At 37.2% G+C, this 19,545-nt stretch overlaps 1 protein-coding gene across 1 annotated transcript in view; it reads left to right on the top strand.

Moving 5' to 3' along the window:
* Window positions 1-8,726, top strand: part of PPA2 (inorganic pyrophosphatase 2) — an 89,266-nt gene extending 80,540 nt beyond the window's left edge. The window contains exons 10-11 of the mRNA XM_037830383.1: window positions 7,444-7,483; window positions 8,530-8,726. Of these exons, the coding sequence (XP_037686311.1) occupies window positions 7,444-7,483; window positions 8,530-8,558 (69 nt within the window). The 3' untranslated portion in view covers window positions 8,559-8,726. The remainder of the gene's footprint in view (window positions 1-7,443; window positions 7,484-8,529) is intronic.
* The last annotated feature ends 10,819 nt before the right edge of the window (window positions 8,727-19,545 follow it).

Raw genomic sequence — 19,545 nt, 5'->3', positions numbered from 1 at the left:
GTCATGGGGAAGTCTAGCAGAAATTCTGAAAAATCTAGCAATGAATGTGTCAGGTTCTTTTGGGAAGCATAAAGTTAAAAGTAATAGCATTGAAGTCTATTATTTTTAACCCAAGGAATTTAAATAAAAAACCTTCAAACCTTTTTTATTTTTAAAAGCACATTAACCATTTAACTCATTCCATATGATGCTGTTTTTCTTAACATCACTCATTTATTGGTATTAGTATGCATTTGGTCTCTTCTGTGCTATCCTGTTCCCTTGAGTTATCCACCATTCATGAGGCAAGAGGTTGCCTGACATTTTCAAGAAACATCCAAGGAGACAGAGAGTATGGGGAGAAAAGGGGAGATGAGATCAGAGATGTTCGGATTTGGTGGTGGAAACGGAGGCAAATTATGAAAAACCCTGTGAAAACTCTTTTAAGAATTTTGTTTTTTATTCTGAATGAGGTAGGGTGCTATTGGAGGGTTTTGAGCAAGAGTGATAGGATCTGACTTAAACATTAACAGGATGACTATGACTGCACTGGTAAAGATAGACCATGGAGACTCAGGGAAACTGCAGGGAAGTCATTATAATAATGCAGGCCACAACATCAGGGTTTTTTCTCAAAGTTTTTAATTTCATATCTATGTAAATTACATCCTGAGCCTATTTTTCATCAGTATTTATTATTACTTCCTTAAGGAAAAAAAATAAAGGAAAACAAACAAAAAAAAACATTTCATCTTTGTCCAAACAGTCTGTCTCTTACTAATCACTAATCACTAAGACTATCTTATTTTGATTTTGAATTTATAAATAATAGAGTTAATAGATATTTTGTCTCAAAAGCTGCAAGATTAAGTTTTCTATCTTATAACCTGTCTTTTAATTGTTTTCTATCATATTAGTAGAGAAATAGTCCTCAAAAAAAAAAGTAATTGAAGGACATAGATATCATCTACATAGTTATATTAGGAGAATAAGGTTAAAATTTAGAAACATTAACATTCATCTTTAATTAATGGCTTGGTAATCTCGCTGAGCTTCATGATAATGAGGAAAGTGCTATACTGATTTTTCACTAAATACTACAGGAGAAATCACAATGCGAAGAAAGCAATCCCTTCTTTATCAGCTCTGTGGGAATTTGTCATGTGAGGGATTTCAGCATTAAAACATTTTTAAGTCAAAGATATGCCCTGTTAGCAGCCTCATCAGTGATTCAGGATTCTTAGAGTTCAGATTAGGTAATACTTTCTCATAGAGAGTTTATCAACTTGTAATGACAAAACTCTTTGTAGTCAAAGTATTATACTCCATGACAGTTCATCTTTTTAGGACCACAATGAGATTTTTGAATCAGAGTTATTTAGGTGTATATTCCCAAGTCTCTCTGTTGTATACTGAACACTGTACTGTGTTCAAATTACTGTCAGCTTTTGTTTGTCCTTTGGTTGCTTTAGAATAACTTAAGAGGTTAAAGTTTTCCATTAAGCTTGGTCAGATTCAGACTATATCAGTCCTGGGCTTGTATGGAAACAAATTATAAGCCTCAAATTTTTCTTAGAGGGCTTAGAATGAGTAAACTATTCATTAACAAGTGTGACATGTATCCAAATATTAACGTCCTGAGACTTCTCTGAAGATGTTAAATGAGTCTGAAGTATGGTCAAAACAAGGCCAGATAGTAATAGAAACTTTCAGTTTCTGCATGTATATTGACTGAATACTCAGGATGAGTTGATTAGTTGAGATTTTAACTTCATGTAACTGCTTTGGTGAATGGGCAGTTTTTAAAATGCACAAAGAGAAATGGACTAACCTTTTGGCCAATTAAATAGAATTGTGGTAGGAAGTGTATACTAGTAAATATATATTCATCAAAAAAAAAAAAAAAAAAAGAAGAAGAAGAAGGAAGTTGAAGGATTTACATATCCCAATCTTAAAACTTGTTACAAAGCCGCAGTAATCCAAACATCATGGTACTAGCACAGCAATAGACATATAGACCAATGGAATTGAATGGAGGGCTCAGACATCAACCTTCACGTTTATGATCAACTATTTTTGACAAGGGGACAAACACTACTCAATTGGGAAAGAATAGTCTCTGTAACAGATGGTTCTGGGAAAATTGGATCTTCATTTTTAAAAACAAGGAGGGCTGCTAACTCACACCTTATACAAAGACCAATTCAAAATGGAACAAAGATGTAAATATAAGAGCCAGAACTATCAAACTTAGAAGAAAACATAAGGAAGCATCTTCAGGACCTTGTGTTAGGTAATGGTTTCTTAGACTTTACACCCAAAGCACAAGCAACAAAAGAAAAGAATAGTTAAATGGGACCTCATCAAAATTAAAAACTTCTGGTCTTCAAAAGACTTTATAATGAAAGTCAAACTACAGCCTACACAGTGGGAGAAAATATTTGGAAACCACATATCTGATAAAGATCTAATATCCAGAATATGTAAGGAAATCCTTCAACTTAACAACAAAAAGACAATCCAATTTGAAAATGGGCAAAAGACTTGAACAGACATCTCTCCAAAGAAGATGTACAAATGGCCAGAAAGCACATGAAAAGATGCTCATCATCATTAGTCCTCAGGGAAATGCAAATCAAAACTACAGCGAGATACCATTTCATACCCATTAGAATGGTTGTTAATTAAAAAGGCAGAAAACAGCAAGTGTTAGAGAGGATGTGGAGAAGTAGAAACACCTGTTCCATTACTTGATGGCAACGTAAAATGGTACAGCTGCTATGGAAAACAGTATGGCAGTTCCTCAGAAAGTTAAGTGAAGAATCACCATATGACATGGCAATATATATTGGAATTACAATGTATGAGATGAAAAGTATGCTATATGGGATTAATAACAGATTAAACATTGGAGAAGTAAAGATTAGTGCACTTGAAAACAGCAATAGAAACTATGCAAAATGAAAATAAGAGAGGAGAGATTTTTTTAAAAATGAAAAGATCATTAATGAGCTGTGGACAACTTCAGGCAACCTAATATGTAAGTAATTTGGAGTCCCCAAAGGAGAAGAGACTGGGGATGGAAAAGTCAGACAAAGAATTTAAAGAAGTAATAGCCAGAATTTTTTCAAATTTAACAAAAACTAGAAATCCCACAGATCAAAAATTCCAAATAAACTACAGACACATGAAGAGAACAATACCGAGGCACATCATAATTGAATTGCTTAAAACAGTGATTAGGAGAAAATTTTAAAAGCAGCCAGAGGGAAAAAAGATATTATATACAAAAGAACAAAGATAAGAGTTACAAATTTCTCATTAGAAACAAAGCAAACAAGAAAACAGTGGAGCAACATCTTTAAAGTCTTGAAAGGGGAAAGAAAAACTGTTAACATAAAATTCCGTGCCCAGAATAAATATTTTTCAAAAATGAGAGCAAAATAAAGACATTTCAGACATATAAAAGCTGAAAGAATTCATCACCTGTTGGCTCAAACTATGAAAATATTAAATGAAGTTCTTCATGGAGAAGAAAGTGATAGCAGATGGAAAACTGGACCTACACAAAGGAACAACAGAAAAGATAGCTACATGGGTAAATGTATTGCTTGTTTTCTTGTTAAGTCTCTGCAAAAGATAATTGACTAACAAACAAATTAACAAACAAACAAATGCAGTATGAGACTTATAACATGTAAGAGTGAAATGTATGACAATAGCACAAAGACAAGGAGTAGATAAATGGAAATATGCCATTTTAAGGTTGTTAGGCCATATGTGAAGTGGTATATTATCATGTGAAGATAGACTGATAAGTTAAAGATGTACAGTATAAACCCCACGGGGACTGCTAAAATAGCACAAAGAGTTATAGCCAACAGAAAAGAGAAACCTTAATATCACGTCTTTATGGTGGATTCATAAAAATGGCTTTTCTTGATTTCAGGGTCTGGTTCTAGACAATTTCTTTCTCCTTCCTCCTTTCTCTTTTTGTGCCTGTCTTCTGATGCCTTTGCACTGCACTACCACTGGAAGATGGACAAGGGAAATGAAAGTAAAATCAATCATTTAGTTAGCTGCTAGATGCTTAAATTTTGAAAGGAAGAGAAAGGGGATTAAACTTACATAAATTTATAAATGCTTTTAATCTTATTCTATTTCATAGTCTATTTAATCTTTACTATAGATAACTGAAAATTGGTCATATTTGTTGATTTCTAAAGTAAAAATCAGAAAGGAAGTGTGAAAGTAAAATGAATATAAAGTAACTGCCTTATGAGCTGTGGAAATATAATGCAGGAAGAGACTGTCCAAGGTAATTTAATTCAGCTAATACTCTGCTACACCTGAATGAAAAATTGAGACTTTTTCCCTTTAATTTTAAATCCTTATAATAAAATCACAGAATATTTATCTTCATGTCATACATTAAGACAGGATACTTTAAATTGATTCTGAGTGCGTATTTGTTAATCATTTTGAACAGATGTAAACTGCAGGTGAAAATGCTTATAGGGACCTGTTGGAGTTATTTGAAGGAGAGACTCAGGTATAGGGCAGTTTTATGAATAATTCAATATTCATTAAAAATACAGTTTAGTGAGAATAGGAGCAGATGCCAGTAGTAAGATTTCTTTGATGAAAGAATGAGGAATACTTTGGTAATGAGAATGCTGGATTTGTTTGAAAGAAACTAAAGATGATTCATGAGAAGTATTTTTGGAATGGGGAAGAGGAGGAGATGGCATTTTTAGAATGAGCGTATAAAACAATACTCACTGATTTGTGAAGAAGTTATCTTAGATGAGTAGAGGGTGCCCACATTTATTCCCTACTAAAAATAAGGAGAAGTAAGTAACCAAAATCCTTTCTTATTTTCTTACATTGACAAGGTAATGATAATGACCTCTGAGGGTGAGAGTTGGGATTGGGGAGCCCTTTCAGGTGCCACTCCTTGCATTTCTTTGTTCTTCCATTTCTATAAGTGAATGTAATATTTGTCGGTAAGTGTAAGAATCGGGACATCACTGGAAATAGGTGAAGAGTTAAATCACTGGTGTGTGCATCATGAACCCATTGTTGTTGTTGCTGTTGTTTTCGAAGTTAAATGTTGGTCTATCTTTTGGCATGTCTCAATAGGAAAAAATATACCAAAAATTGCCCCAAATTTTAATAGTGATAATCTCATGTTGGGCTTACCTGTGCTTTGTGTTTTCTTTTACATAAGGTTTTGTACATTATAAGTATACATTTTAAGAGTGAAGAAAGAAAAACATCTGGAAGTTGTTAAAAAAATTGAATGATAAATGTTTTAGATAGAAAAACTTGCCCATTTCTTTTCTGCAATGCTTTTTAGTTAAAGAGAAGCTGCTCAATTATTCTATTTTTATACACTGTCCATTTTCTTCCTCTGAAACATTTGGCAGTTCCATCAAGAAGCAGCTGCTAATTTTAAACAGGAAATCTGAACAGCTAACTTTCCAACAAACTTTGCAGTTGGTGTCCTGCACAGTTTAAGCAAGTTGCACTTTCAGTGCACTAACTTGCACTATTAAGAAAGTTACTCTATTTTATAGTCTATTTAGGAAAATAGAGCCATCAAATTCCAAAGGCCTAATCTTAATGAGTATGATTTTTGTTATGTTACTGTCACACCCAGATTTTTTTTAAAGACTGTCCTCAAAACCAGCCATAGTTAAGCCTTTTTCTCTGTGTGAAGGAACTGAATAGAGTTTTTCTTGTCTGCTGAAGTACTTGGAAAATCTCAAAGACATCTAACATAAAATTTGTACAAGGGTCTTTCTTATTTACATAGTTGCTTCATCTTTTTTATGATATAAAGAAAATAAATAATATTTGATCAGCCTTTTTCTTAAAGAATGTAAGAGAAAATAACTTTAAACCACTTTTGATTTGGAAGAATACTTTAATACCGCTGAAATTTAAATTTGCTTTCTTCCTATTCTGTACTGCCCTTGAACCTAAGTGAGGAGGTTCCCTTACTTGGGTCCTGCTTCTATAAAGGGTCTCACTTTGGCCCTCTTCCAGCCATGTCTCTCCCATAGGGCAAGAAGATTGGTGGCCAAAGTTATGGACTCACCAGGAGCCTATGCATTCCCTTCTAGACCTTGTTCTGACTACCCAAGACCCTGGAATTCTTTGCACAAACAGCTTCAAGCCTGTTTGCAGGGCCTGCATGGCATCTCCCAGGTCCAGCCACCTGACAGTGCGCTCAGCATTACTTCTGCATGGGCCATTGGGTGACCGATGAGGGGTAGGGGATATACAGATGTGTGGCATTTCTATCTCATGTGTGGGTGAGACCTCCCGATGCAGAATAGAGCCTGGGGCAGGAAGAGAAGGGGAAAGCAGGAAGAGGGCCACACACCTCTTTTCCTTACTCGGCCATATTCTGGCACATGTCTCTGAGGTGTCCGGAATTCTAACTAAGAGCTTCCAGGTTATTACAAAGGTAGTTTGTCAAGATAGTAGGGAGGAACATATTTTATATTCTATTTATACTTTGTTAGCTTGATGTGTAACTTTGATAAGTGGTCCTCCCTTGGTACTTTTGTCCCAGACCCCACATGTGTTAGAGGTGGATTTTTCATTTTTGAAGGTGAACAGATTCAGAGAATTAGAAGTTGATTATTAAGTTTGAAATCTGAAAAGTCTATTATAAAATCAGGATAGTGGTAATCCCTAGGGGTGAGGAGGTAATGATTGGGGAGGAGCCCAACATATTCCATTTCTCAAATTGGAAAGGGCGGTGATTACATAGGGGTTCACTTTTAATTACTCTTTAACGGTATAGGCTTTATGCACTCTTCTCTATGGAAATGACTCTCCCAATAATATGTTGAAAAAAAAAGACAAACAAATATAAAAGTATTTTTCTTGATTAGGAAAAAAAAAAATCTTATGTCTGAGAAAAACCTCTTTTAAACTTGTCCACTATAGGTTATATACATCTGTTCTAAGAATATTGACCTAGGCATGGGAATAAACAATCAAATTAATTTAAAAGTTCTATGAGACAGCTAAATAATTATACAATATATATGTGTGTGTGTGTGTGTGTGTGTGTGTATATGCCAGTGCACATATGTATGAATGTGTGTGTGTGTGTGTTTGATTTTTGTTCTCAGAGACCTCAGTCTTGGAAGCCATTGAAAGAAAACCTCTCTTCATAGTCTCAGCACAAAGCCTTCAGTAGTTCCCATGAGTTAATGAAAGAAAATATTTCCAAACATGCTTTTTGTATTTGACTCTAAGTCTCTGGTTTATCTGAAAAAAAAATAAGCAATGATAATCAGAAGGCAAAGAGGAATATTTACTTTTTTCAGGTTAGAGAACCATTGTGTATAAAATATATTCTATAATTTCATGAAAAGAACTGTTGCAGTTTTCACATATAAATATTCATTCTAACAGAGATTCTTTCCTATTCTTATCTTTTAGGTATCATCTTCACTGAATAAAGAAAGTAGCAATGAAGAAGGTATGGTATATTTTGGTCCTTAAGGGGCTAGGTGTGTTAATCCATTTACTTACAGTAGCAGAAAACAAAAAATAAATAAAATAGATGAATTAATTAAAATATTTTTAATAGTCATTAAAATTTCCAGTTTAAATACATATTTCTTCATTTCAGAAAATGAGGAGGTATGCATTTATTACTTTTAGGTTAGGAAATAGTTTGATTTTGCAGTGACTTTTTTTTTTGCGAAGTGCTGAAAGGGTCCAGCTAGTTTGATTAATTTCAAAAGACTCCACATATGTGAATATGGGAGATTTTCTTTACTATCTCCCATCATTATAATGAATCACTCATTTTAACTGAAGATTTTAAAATCAAAGGTTATAGTTGGGTTATAAATGTTTGACATACTTTTAATACCATTATTTGAAGCTATTTTGAGAAGCAAGTAAAAATTTCAAAATATAAGTATATACATGTATCATTTGTCTTTCAAAATATTGCAAGGCTTTTGGCCTTTTGTTTTAACACAAAATATTAATAAAACTTTCAGCTTGTAATTTGGAGGGAAAATCAGAACCTGTTTCCTGTGAGTCGAGTCCTAATTTAGAAACAAGCAAATCCATAGACATGATTTCATGGGAAAGCAAGCTATATTTAATGGTGTGCTAGCAGATTGTTTCTCTGCAGTACTGTCCCATCCTGGATATTTGATGGACAGTCAAATTTCACAGTACAAAGTTCCTTTCTTGTTGTAGTACTTCAGTATTGCTCAACAGGGTCTAAAATGACCTAGACGGATGTACAAAATAAAGTGTGAAGTCTCTAGAATTGTTAACATAGTTTTATATAAAACTTGAACCGAATAAGAGAATTGGGGACAAAAATTTAAAAGGAAGTAACTTTAAATAGCAAAATGTGAACTACTAAGCTTATGACTGTTTTTATATGCCTAAATACTTCCTAAATGTCTAAATTAAATTGTTTAAAGGAGTCTAACCCTCCTTTTCTCCCTCCCTTTTCCTCTTCATCCCTTCCCTAACCCCAATACTCCCCTATTTTCACAGAGCAAATGTGGCACTTCCTTGGAAAGTGATTGGGGCCTTTGAAGTTCTGCCATCAGGACTCCCACCATCCTTTTCCCCCAAGTGCTAGAGCTAGGCAGGTGCTTGTGCATTTGCTGACTTCCTGCTGAAACTTCATTTTTTTTTTTAAACTTTCTGAGATATGCAATATGTAAATAAACACTGAAATTTTTGCATTAGTCACTTTGGATACTTATTAATCTGAAAAGAAGATTTGGTTTAAATTTCCCTGAAGAAATTTAGAAGCATTGAGTTTTGATGAGTACTGATTTCTATACCTAAAAGAACCCAGTGATTTTATTACCTTTTATTTCTACAGAGTAATACAAAAATCACAAATTTAATAAGTTAGGATGGTATTTGTAGATATTATTGTTCTCACTTTTATACCATGTTACCTCTATTCAAGTCCACTTTTGGTGGAGGCTTCATCGTAGATAACCTCTCTCCTCCCTTATTAATGCCTACATAGATGTCTTTACATTTATTAAAGCTCTTTCCCATAATTTATGATTTTGGAGGTCCTAAACACTCTTTGATTCTTATCCAGTCCCCTTGGTTTTCAAGTCTTATGTCTATGGTGATGACTCCCAACTCTACATAAGAAGCCGAGGTCTCTCTCCTTTTCTGCCTGTTGGACATCTCTTTAAATGCCTTTGACTTTGACTTCTTTTGTCCAAAACTAAACTCATTACCTTCCTTCACCTAGTTGCTCCTCTTCCCTTGTTCTGTATCTTGATCAATTGAATTTACATTCTCCAAGACCCTGGCTGAAACTTTGAAATCATATTCAACTTCTCTCTTTTCTTCCTTTACGCATGAAGATCATCTAAAGGTTTCTTTTATTTGTCATCTCCATTCCATTACCACCCATATCATGATTGTTTCCCGCCTTATTTCATTTGGACTCTTGCCTCCTCCCATGCCTCTCAGATCTGCCTCTGTACCTCATCGCTGTGGTTCTAGCTCAATTTCATGCTCTCTTGCTTCCTAACCAAGTGGTTGTCCTGTCTCCAGCTCTTCTCCCTCCATACCATCCTCCACATTTGCAAACAGTTATTTTCCTGAAGCATAGGTCTGGTCTTGTTATATTTTTTTTCTCAAAATGCCTGCAGTGGCTTCCCATGTTCTTGAGTATAAAAATGAGACTCATCTTCATCCTGCACTTCTAATCTGATTTCCTTAGGCATCTCATCCCCTAGTCATGCCATGCTAGTCACTGCTCTCCACACATCTTGTACCTTCATACTCCCGGTACTGTGTTTCTCTTCTCCTGTCAATTCTGTTCATGTCTTTTTCTCCCCTTTTCTGTCAGCATCATCAGAAATGCATAATATGCTTTGGAGTTTACAAAGCACTGTTACAATAATAATAGCTATCATTAATAGAGCAGGAACTTTTTTGGGGGTCATATATGAAAATGCCCTCAAAGGTAGATATTGCTCACTTTATACTTGAGGCTCTGAGAAGTACTGTAACTTAACTTATGTAGCAACTAAGTTTCAGAGCCTAGGCTCTAAATCCTATGTTTTTTTGCACCCTACTATGCATACTGCTTCTTATACAGCAAAGTTCAAAGCATGCCTAGTTTACAGATGAGGAAATAGGCCCAGAGAGTTTAAATGATTAGCCCACAGGTAAAAATCAGTGTTTCACATGAGCTATCTTTGGGAACCTATGAACCTCTTTGAAAGACATGAAAGGGTATAAGAAAGAAATATACTGTTTTAAATTTTATTGCTATATTGGTTTTTTAATTGTGAAAATAATATAACTTATAGAAAAAGAAGTACTATTGCAATATTTGTAAACAGTAAACTGGGTTATCAAGGGCTAGATGAATGGTCTGTGGCATGTGGTGTATTAATCTCCTTGGAGTTGGAAGAGAGAGGTCATGTCTGGTGGATCTTCTTGTGGGACAATCACGTTAGCAGTCAGCAGTACTCAACTGCTATCTAGTTAGTGAGCCTTGCAGGTGTGGTAAACCCATCTCTCTACAGTCTCCAGTTAATCATCATTGTCTTGATAGTATATGATTTTGCATAGGTATAACTATAATAAATATGTAATTTTGAATTTTTATTTTTATTTTTTTATTATATCAGAAGCATTTTTTCATATTGCTATATAAATCATCATTAGTATTATGCTGACACATAATTCATTGAGTGGCTATTTCATGATTGTTCCAGTATGTCCCCCACATTAGCTAATCTACTCTGCCAGCCTATCTCCATGGAACAATGAAATTGAATAGTGTTTATATTAAATATTTATAAAGGAAAACTCCTGGGAGAAAAAATAGAGTGAATCAGCATAAAAACTGCCTAAAACAAACCAGGAAACCAAAATTGACCTCTGACCTTTGGATGAGATTTTTAGGTAGTGCCCACAGCCAGTTCCCATGGAAGTAAAAATTCAAAGGGGTAGACTATCCAAGATTCACTTTTCTTGAGCTTACTATAATTATAATTATAAATATCTAAGCTTTTATTTATTAGTCACAGAATCATTTCATGCTTGATATATTTAATATTACTCTGTCATTCTACAGAAGGAGCATGTTGAATTATTACGTAAAATCTGAACCCCCATCAATGACTAAATGCATTTTTAGCAGTTTATGTACTCATTAACAGCAACGTTTGCTGATTTATTTCCAGAAGGGTGTTCATGGCTTTGTAAATGTATGCCTTATGACTGCCTGTTTGCCTTTATTACTTGTTATTACTATCTTATTACTATTATGCAGTGAACCAAATCTTTAAATTCTGGTTAGCCTCTGTTCTTCTCATCTTCCTTTCTGCATTCTGTCTAATGTCAAAGGGGTACATCTGTGTTTGCCAATGGAATCTATGAAACACATCAGAATCACCTAGAATGCTTCTTGAAGTACAGATTGCTGGCTTTACTAAATCAGTTTCTGGGTGAGGCCACAAAATGTTCTCCCTTCTCCCCATGTGTCCTATAAATTAAAATTTTAAGCCCATTGGTTTAGATAACGAAGGGATGGATTATATTGAGAATTTCTTAAATTTCTGTTTTTTATTATCTCCACCTAAGAAAAGGAGAAAGAAAACCAAGTGTCTGCCTATGTAGTAGATTTGTAGAATATTATCATTAACTCCTATTAGGAAAAAAAAAAAAGTAAAAGTCATGTCATGCTAAGTTTTATATTAAATGTGCTTTTTGTTTAAAATGCATTGTAAATCAGTGAAAGTTTTACTATGCCTGATTAAAGTAACTTTAATTTCTAAGTGTTCAAACTCTATTAGACAAAGTAGTTGAGCCCTTGATAATTAATTGGACACCCCACCACCCCTACACCTGGGCTTATGTACCTCTAAGACCCAATGAGAGATAAGCCTCTGCTTCTAATGTCACAACCTTGAGGGAGTTGAGACAGTGAAGAGGGGGCTCTGCTCTGACAGACACGTGTCCAGACAGGGATGATGGTAGTGGCAGAAGATAGAAGAGTTTTATAAAAATTCTGAGTCCTTGTCACAGCTCAGGGTTTCTGTGGTTGACCTGACGTCTACCCTGTTCAGATGACCTGTAGAGACCTATCTCCACTTGTCAGATTATTCCCCACCATAAAAGGAGCTTAGGGGACCATTGCAGCCAGGATAAAAGTTGTAAGCAAGCCATTCTTTTCTTCAGTCAAACAATAGTTATTGAATTCTCCTTATGCCAGCCCCAACACTGCATCTGTCAGTCATATCCTGAATGCCAAGACTCCAAAGGTATCCTGGTTCATCTCAGGTGGCAATGCCTCCTCTCCTCTATTCAAAACACCCAATACATGGGACTCCTTCCCCCTTTTTAAGTGCCTGCTTGCAAAGGCTTGAATCATGCAGAAAGACTGGGAGTGGGGTTGATTACATCAATCCAGAAGCCATCCCATTACAATGATTTTACTTAGCTAGCCCCCTTGTTTTAGACATGCTTTCTCATTTATGCTCTTTTAAAATTCATTCAATCAACAATTATTTATTGACTGTTATATGTGTGTCAGGTACTATTCCAAGTTTTGAGGGTACATCAGTACAAAACAGAAGTCCCCATCCTTGTAGAACTTGTATTTTGTTAAGGGTGGGGTTGGGGGGGGGAAACAGACTATAAACCTAACAAATAAGTAATCCATATAGTATATAGGAGAGAAGAACAGGATAAGGAGGGATCAGAATCCAGCTTGGGTTCAGGGATAGGAGTAGTGAGCTGAAATTTCAAGAAGGTCAGCACAGGCCTACAATCCTTCCTGTCAGTCTCATAGGCTGACAGGAAGGATTGTAGGAAAACAGGAGTGAGTCCACATGGGTCTCTGAGGAAGAGAATTTTCTCTTTCGTGTTACCTTGCCTATGGAAACAGATACACATAATTTACCATTCTTTGCAGTAAATTTCTTTCCAACTAACAGCTATTTAAAATGTTGATGCTTCTAATACGGAATAATATTCTTCATATGAAGAATTCTTTTTGTAATGGGAACTTCTCAGTAGGTTCTCAAACCATAATTTGATTTTACCACTGCCAAACCTAGTAAAGACCAATTTTATGTCCAGGAATATTATATATGGCTTAAATGATTTAAATTAAAAGATATTGCTTGTGACTGACTTACAGCAACTTTTTTTTTTTTTTGGTCAAAATTATATTTTAAGTTTTATGTGTGAATTGCTCATCTTTGGAGCATTTCCAAGCTGTGGCACCCAGTATTCCATGCTAGAAACAAGACAGAGGTGAAATGCAAATCTGCTGCCATTTCCCTATGTAACACTTACGTTGGTCAATCTTTTTCTGTGTTGAATATTACTGATGTATTCATAATTTGAGAAAATTGCAGTAACATAAACCAACCATTCTTTAAAAAAACTGTCTTTATACTAGCATCTGTTTGTGTGGATATTTTTCCCATGATGTAAAACAAAAAGTACAACAAATTAGGTTTGTCACCCCTTAGCACTTTTTTCTAATGTGCATTGAATGAAAGATTTAAAAAAGAGACAGAATTCTGAGAAAATAGGTGGGCTGGGAGCTGGAATTGATGTTAGCCACATACTCTGTGGTACAGATTCATCTTCTCTAACCAATTGTCCATCCCATGAAAGCTTTTTGCAGTTTATCACAAGGAACGTATTATGTGAGGAGTGTTAATAGTTGGCCTCAGGGTCAGACACTTGGAGTGGCTGTTTGTAACAAAGAATAATTTACTGATATACACATGCACGCAAAAAATATTGTTTTAAAATGAAGTTTCAAGTTTGATCATTTCTTATTTCTTGGAGAAAGGAGGTACTTTTTATATGCAGGTGGCATTTGGCCTATCCCTCCTTTCCCTTGCCCAGGAGGAGCCATCTAAGTGACAAACGTTATTGTGCTTGACTGTTAATATATGTGTGTGCCTCTTGGCGGGAATAGAGCGAAACGGTGAGCCTTCTATTTTTCCCACAAACAGAATTTTGGCTATTGCTTTAGATAAAACTTAAAGCGCTGCTGACAGGATCCATGTCAAAATTCTGTTCCCAAGAAAATAATTTTACAAACCTTTTTATATTCCTTTAAGTTGTGAAAATACGAGCACAACAACTTCCCGTCTAAGGCAATGGTGCCGTCTTTGGTGAGTGTGTGCTCCTGTTGGGCTTCCCTGTCACCGAGAAAATAGTCATTGAGACCAAAGTTGTTATGACAGGATAAAAAGGGATTGATGATTTATTTTCTTCACCGCATCTGATACCTCATAGATTATTTGGCAGCCTGATTTGCATTAATTTGGGGATTAATTTTGGAGTTATTTTCAGATCATGAAGTGATTTTTTTCTCCCTACCATTCTTATCAGTCCTGTGAACTAGTATGATACATTTTTAAGGTTTGAAATTTAAATGTTTAGTGTGCAGTATATAGGCAAAAGAATATGACATGAAGAAACGGGTGGTCGAAAAGATGCCAGCTGAGCAACTTTGGCAAGATGTCACATTGTAAGGCTCACGTAAGTTAATGATTGTGAGACTGAGAAGCTCCAGTTATGACGGATGCAATTGCTCCCACTGTGCAAAAATTGAGAATGAAGACAAAAAGTCCCAGATGCCCAGTCATCTCCCTGTTCCTAGGCTGGAGTCCTGGGACCCAGGAACTGAAAACATTCAGGGATGAGCAAAAATACCTATTGACTGGCCGGCACATATAAGTTAAACTTATCATAATAATCTTCCCCAAAATTCAAATATATATTAAAGCATCCACATAGTAGTATGTAAGAGAAAAATTGAATTTTGAGTTTTACTGCTGTATTAGTTATTTTTGCTGCATAACAAATTATCACAAAACATAGCTTAAAACAAAACTTGTTTATTCTCTTACAGTTTCTGTGGGTCAAGAATATGAGCATGACTTAACTGGGTCCTCTGCTTCAGAGGCTTTCCTGGGGAAGTTTTGCTTCCAAGCTCATGATTGTTAGAAGGTTCTGTTTTCTCACTGAATGTTGGCCAGAGGTTGCCATCCCTTCTTGTCCTGTGGCCTCTCCAACATGACAGCCTTCTTCATCAACTGTGTGCAAAAGGAGGCAATAGAGTCTGCCAGCAAGATCAAGAGAAGAGATTACACAGGGCATGGATACTAGGAGGCAGGGATTATTGGAGACCATTTTAAAGTCTGCCTACACAGCTATTAATCTTAACCAGTTGAAATTAGCATAGTCCTGCAAAAGGTTGTGTGTGAGGGGAGATCAGGAGATCAACACTGCCCTGTTCTAAGGGAAAAATGTAGTCTGGTGGTGGATTTGTGAGGGTTTGCCTGAGTTGGATTTCCAGGAAAGTATTATTCTAGAAGATTGAAGCACATTATGGGGAAAGGTTTTCCTAGGAATATTAGGTAGGTGTCTCAAGGTGAGGGGCATCCAACCAAGGAAAAGCTTCTCTTCATAGATCAATAATAAGTAATCTGTCTGATGGATTTTATGCTTTGAGTTTTGTAGGTGTCTGGGGAGTCACGAAAAAAGAGACTCTGCAGAAGAATGAATGATTTCAAAGTGAAATAGACTTAAGATATTATATTTAACTGATTTTTTTAAAAAACTGTAAACAAATATTAGAGTTTTTAACATACAACTGTTATGTTAAACATAACACTGGAATTGCTGATGAAGTCTGATTTTCTCACACTTGATGCCAGGTTCCCAGGGGAGTTTTGGGACTGAACAGCTATAGGGGAATGGTAGGGCCAGGGCTGAATGTGTGGGTGTATATCTTGGTTTCCTAGGGCCGCTGTAACAAAGTGCCACAAACTGGATGGCTTAAAATAACAGGAATTGACTGTCTCACAGTCCTGGAGTCCAGAAGTCCAAAACCAAGGTGTTGGCAGGGCTATGCCCCCTCCAAAGGACGTAAGGAACAATCTTTGCCGTGCCTCTCTCCTGCCTTCTCTCTGTGGCTGGCAATGCTTGGTGCTCCTCGGCTTAGTGGCTTAACTCAATCAGGTTTCCCTTGTCACAAGACCATCTCCTCTGTGTCTCCCCATCTAACAAGGACACGAGTCGTATTGGATTAAAGGCCCACCCATCTCCAGTGCAGCCGCATTTTAACTTGCCTAATTCCAAATAAAGAAGATGCGATTTCCAAATAAGTTCACATTCTGAGATAGTGGGTAGTAGGACATACCTTTTTGGAGGTGTTCCGGTTTGCTACTGCTGCCGTTAAGAAATCGATTGGCTTTTATAACGGGCATTTATTTGTTAAGGTATCAACAACAGGGTACCTTCACTGAAGGATGGCCATTTGTGTCCAGAAAACCTCTGGTATCTGCTTGCTCCCAGGTTGCATTTCAAAATGACGTTCTCCAAAATGTCTGCATCAGCTTCTAATGGCCATCTTCAAAATGTCTGTCTCAGCTCCAGCTAGCAGTGAGCTCCTTCTGTCTGAGCTTTTATAGGGCTCCAATGAACGAATCAAGGCCCACCCTGAATGGGTGGGGCCATGCCTCCATGGAAATTATCTAGTCAGAGTTATCACCTATAGTTGGGTGGGTCACATCTCCATGGAAACAACCTAATCCAAAGGTTCCAACTTAATCAACACTAATACATCTGCCCCCACAAGATTGCATCAAAGAACATGGCTTTTTCTGGGGGACATAATATACACAAAACAATACAGGGGGACACAAGTCAAACCATATCACAAGGTGACTGAAGAAGGAATTATAAAATACAAGATATCGATTCTTTTGCTACACCACAGAGCAATCTGTCTTTGGGCATACTTCATACAACACTCATGAAAACGTGGAACTGCTGAGATCAGCGAAATCTGTAAGTTTTTGCGGCCAGGGGACCCGCGCCCCTCCCTGCCAGGCTCAGTCCCGGGGGAGGAGGGGCTGTCAGCTCCAGGAAGGAGAAGGGAGAATTGCAGTGGCTGCTCTCATCGGAAACTCATTCTACTGATTCAAACTCCAACCATAGATAGACTGAGGCCAGACACCAGAGACTCTGAGAGCAGCCAGCCCAGCAGAGAGGAGACGGGCATAGAAGGAAAACAACACGAGAAGCTCCAAAGTAAAAGCAGAGGATTTTTGGAGTTCTGGTGAACACAGAAAGGGGAAGGGCGGAGATCAGGCCTTGAGGCGCATATGCAAATCCCGAAGCAAGGCTGATCTCTCTGCCCAGGGCACCTTTCCTTAATGGCCCTGGTTGCTTTGTCTATTAGCATTTCAATAACCCATTAGATCTCTGAGGAGGGCCGTTTTTTTTTTTTTTTTTTTTTTTTTTTTTTTTTTTTTTTTTTTTAAATCCTTTTTGCTTTTTCTAAAACAATTACTCTAAGAAGCTCAATACAGAAAGCTTCAAAGAATAGAAATTTGGGCACGTCAAGTCAAGAGCAGAAATAAGAGAGCTCTGAGACAAAAGGCAATAATCCAGTGGCTGAGAAAATTCACTAAACAACACAACTTCCCAAGAAAAGGGGGGTGTCCGCTCACAGCCACCATCCTGGTGGACAGGAAACACTCCTGCCCATCGCCAGCCCCATAGCCCAGAGCTGCCCCAGACAACCCAGTGTGACGGAAGTGCTTCAAATAACAGGCACACACCACAAAACTGGGCGTGGACATTAGCCTTCCCTGCAACCTCAGCTGAATGTCCCAGAGCTGGGAAGGGGGAGCAGTGTGAATTAACAGAGCCCCATTCAGCCATCATTTGAGCAGACTGGGAGCCTCCCAACACAGCCCAGCAGCCCAGAACTGCCCTGGGGGGACGGCACTCACCTGTGACATAGCACAGTCATCCCTCAACAGAGGACCCGGGGTGCACAGCCTGGAAGAGGGGCCCACTCGCAAGTCTCAGGAGCCATACGCCAATACCAAAGACTTGTGGGTCAGTGGCAGAGACAAACTGTGGCAGGACTGAACTGAAGGATTAGACTATTGCAGTAGCTTTAAAACTCTAGGATCATCAGGGAGATTTGATTGTTAGGGCCACCCCCCCCTCCCCGACTGCCCAGAAACACGCCCCACATACAGGGCAGGCAACACCAACTACACACGCAAGCTTGGGACACCAATTGGGCCCCACAAGACTCACTCCCCCACTCACCAAAAAGGCTAAGCAGGGGAGATCTGGCTTGTGGAGAACAGGTGGCTCGTGGACGCCACCTGCTGGTTAGTTAGAGAAAGTGTACTCCACGAAGCTGTAGATCTGATAAATTAGAGATAAGGACTTCAACTGGTCTACAAACCCTAAAAGAACCCTATCAAGGACAGCAAATGCCACGAGGCCAAAAACAACAGAAAATTATAAAGCATATGAAAAAACCAGACGATATGGATAACCCAAGCCCAAGCACCCAAATCAAAAGACCAGAAGAGACACACCTAGAGCAGCTACTCAAAGAACTAAAGATGAACAATGAGACCCTAGTACGGGATATGAAGGAAATCAAGAAGACCCTAGAAGAGCATAAAGAAGACATTGCAAGACTAAATAAAAAAATGGATGATCTTATGGAAATTAAAGAAACTGTTGACCAAATTAAAAAGATTCTGGACACTCATAGTACAAGACTAGAGGAAGTTGAACAACGAATCAGTGACCTGGAAGATGACAGAATGGAAAATGAAAGCATAAAAGAAAGAATGGGGAAAAAAATTGAAAAACTCGAAATGGACCTCAGGGATATGATAGATAATATGAAGCGTCCGAATATAAGACTCATTGGTGTCCCAGAAGGGGAAGAAAAGGGTAAAGGTCTAGGAAGAGTATTCAAAGAAATTGTTGGGGAAAACTTCCCAAATCTTCTAAACAACATAAATACACAAATCATAAATGCTCAGCGAACTCCAAATAGAATAAATCCAAAAAACCCACTCCGAGACATATACTGATCACACTGTCAAACATAGAAGAGAAGGAGCAAGTTCTGAAAGCAGCAAGAGAAAAGCAATTCACCACATACAAAGGAAACAGCATAAGACTAAGTAGTGACTACTCAGCAGCCACCATGGAGGCGAGAAGGCAGTGGCACGATATATTTAAAATTCTGAGAGAGAGGAATTTCCAGCCAAGAATACTTTATCCAGCAAAGCTCTCCTTCAAATTTGAGGGAGAGCTTAAATTTTTCACAGACAAAGAAATGCTGAGAGAATTTGCTAACAAGAGACCTGCCCTACTGGAGATACTAAAGGGAGCCCTACAGACAGAGAAACAAAGACAGGACAGAGAGACTTGGAGAAAGGTTCAGTACTAAAGAGATTCGGTATGGGTACAATAAAGGATATTAATAGAGAGAGGGAAAAATATGGCAAACATAATCCAAAGGATAAGATGGCCGATTCAAGAAATGCCTTCACGGTTTTAACGTTGAATGTAAATGGATTAAACTCCCCAATTAAAAGATATAGATTCGCAGAATGGATCAAAAAAAATGAACCATCAATATGTTGCATACAAGAGACTCATCTTAGACACAGGGACACAAAGAAATTGAAAGTGAAAGGATGGAAAAAAATATTT

Source organism: Choloepus didactylus, chromosome 3 (assembly GCF_015220235.1).
Source record: "Choloepus didactylus isolate mChoDid1 chromosome 3, mChoDid1.pri, whole genome shotgun sequence".
NCBI classification, from domain to species: domain Eukaryota; kingdom Metazoa; phylum Chordata; class Mammalia; order Pilosa; family Megalonychidae; genus Choloepus; species Choloepus didactylus.
This window is presented reverse-complemented; position numbering and strand designations above follow the sequence as displayed.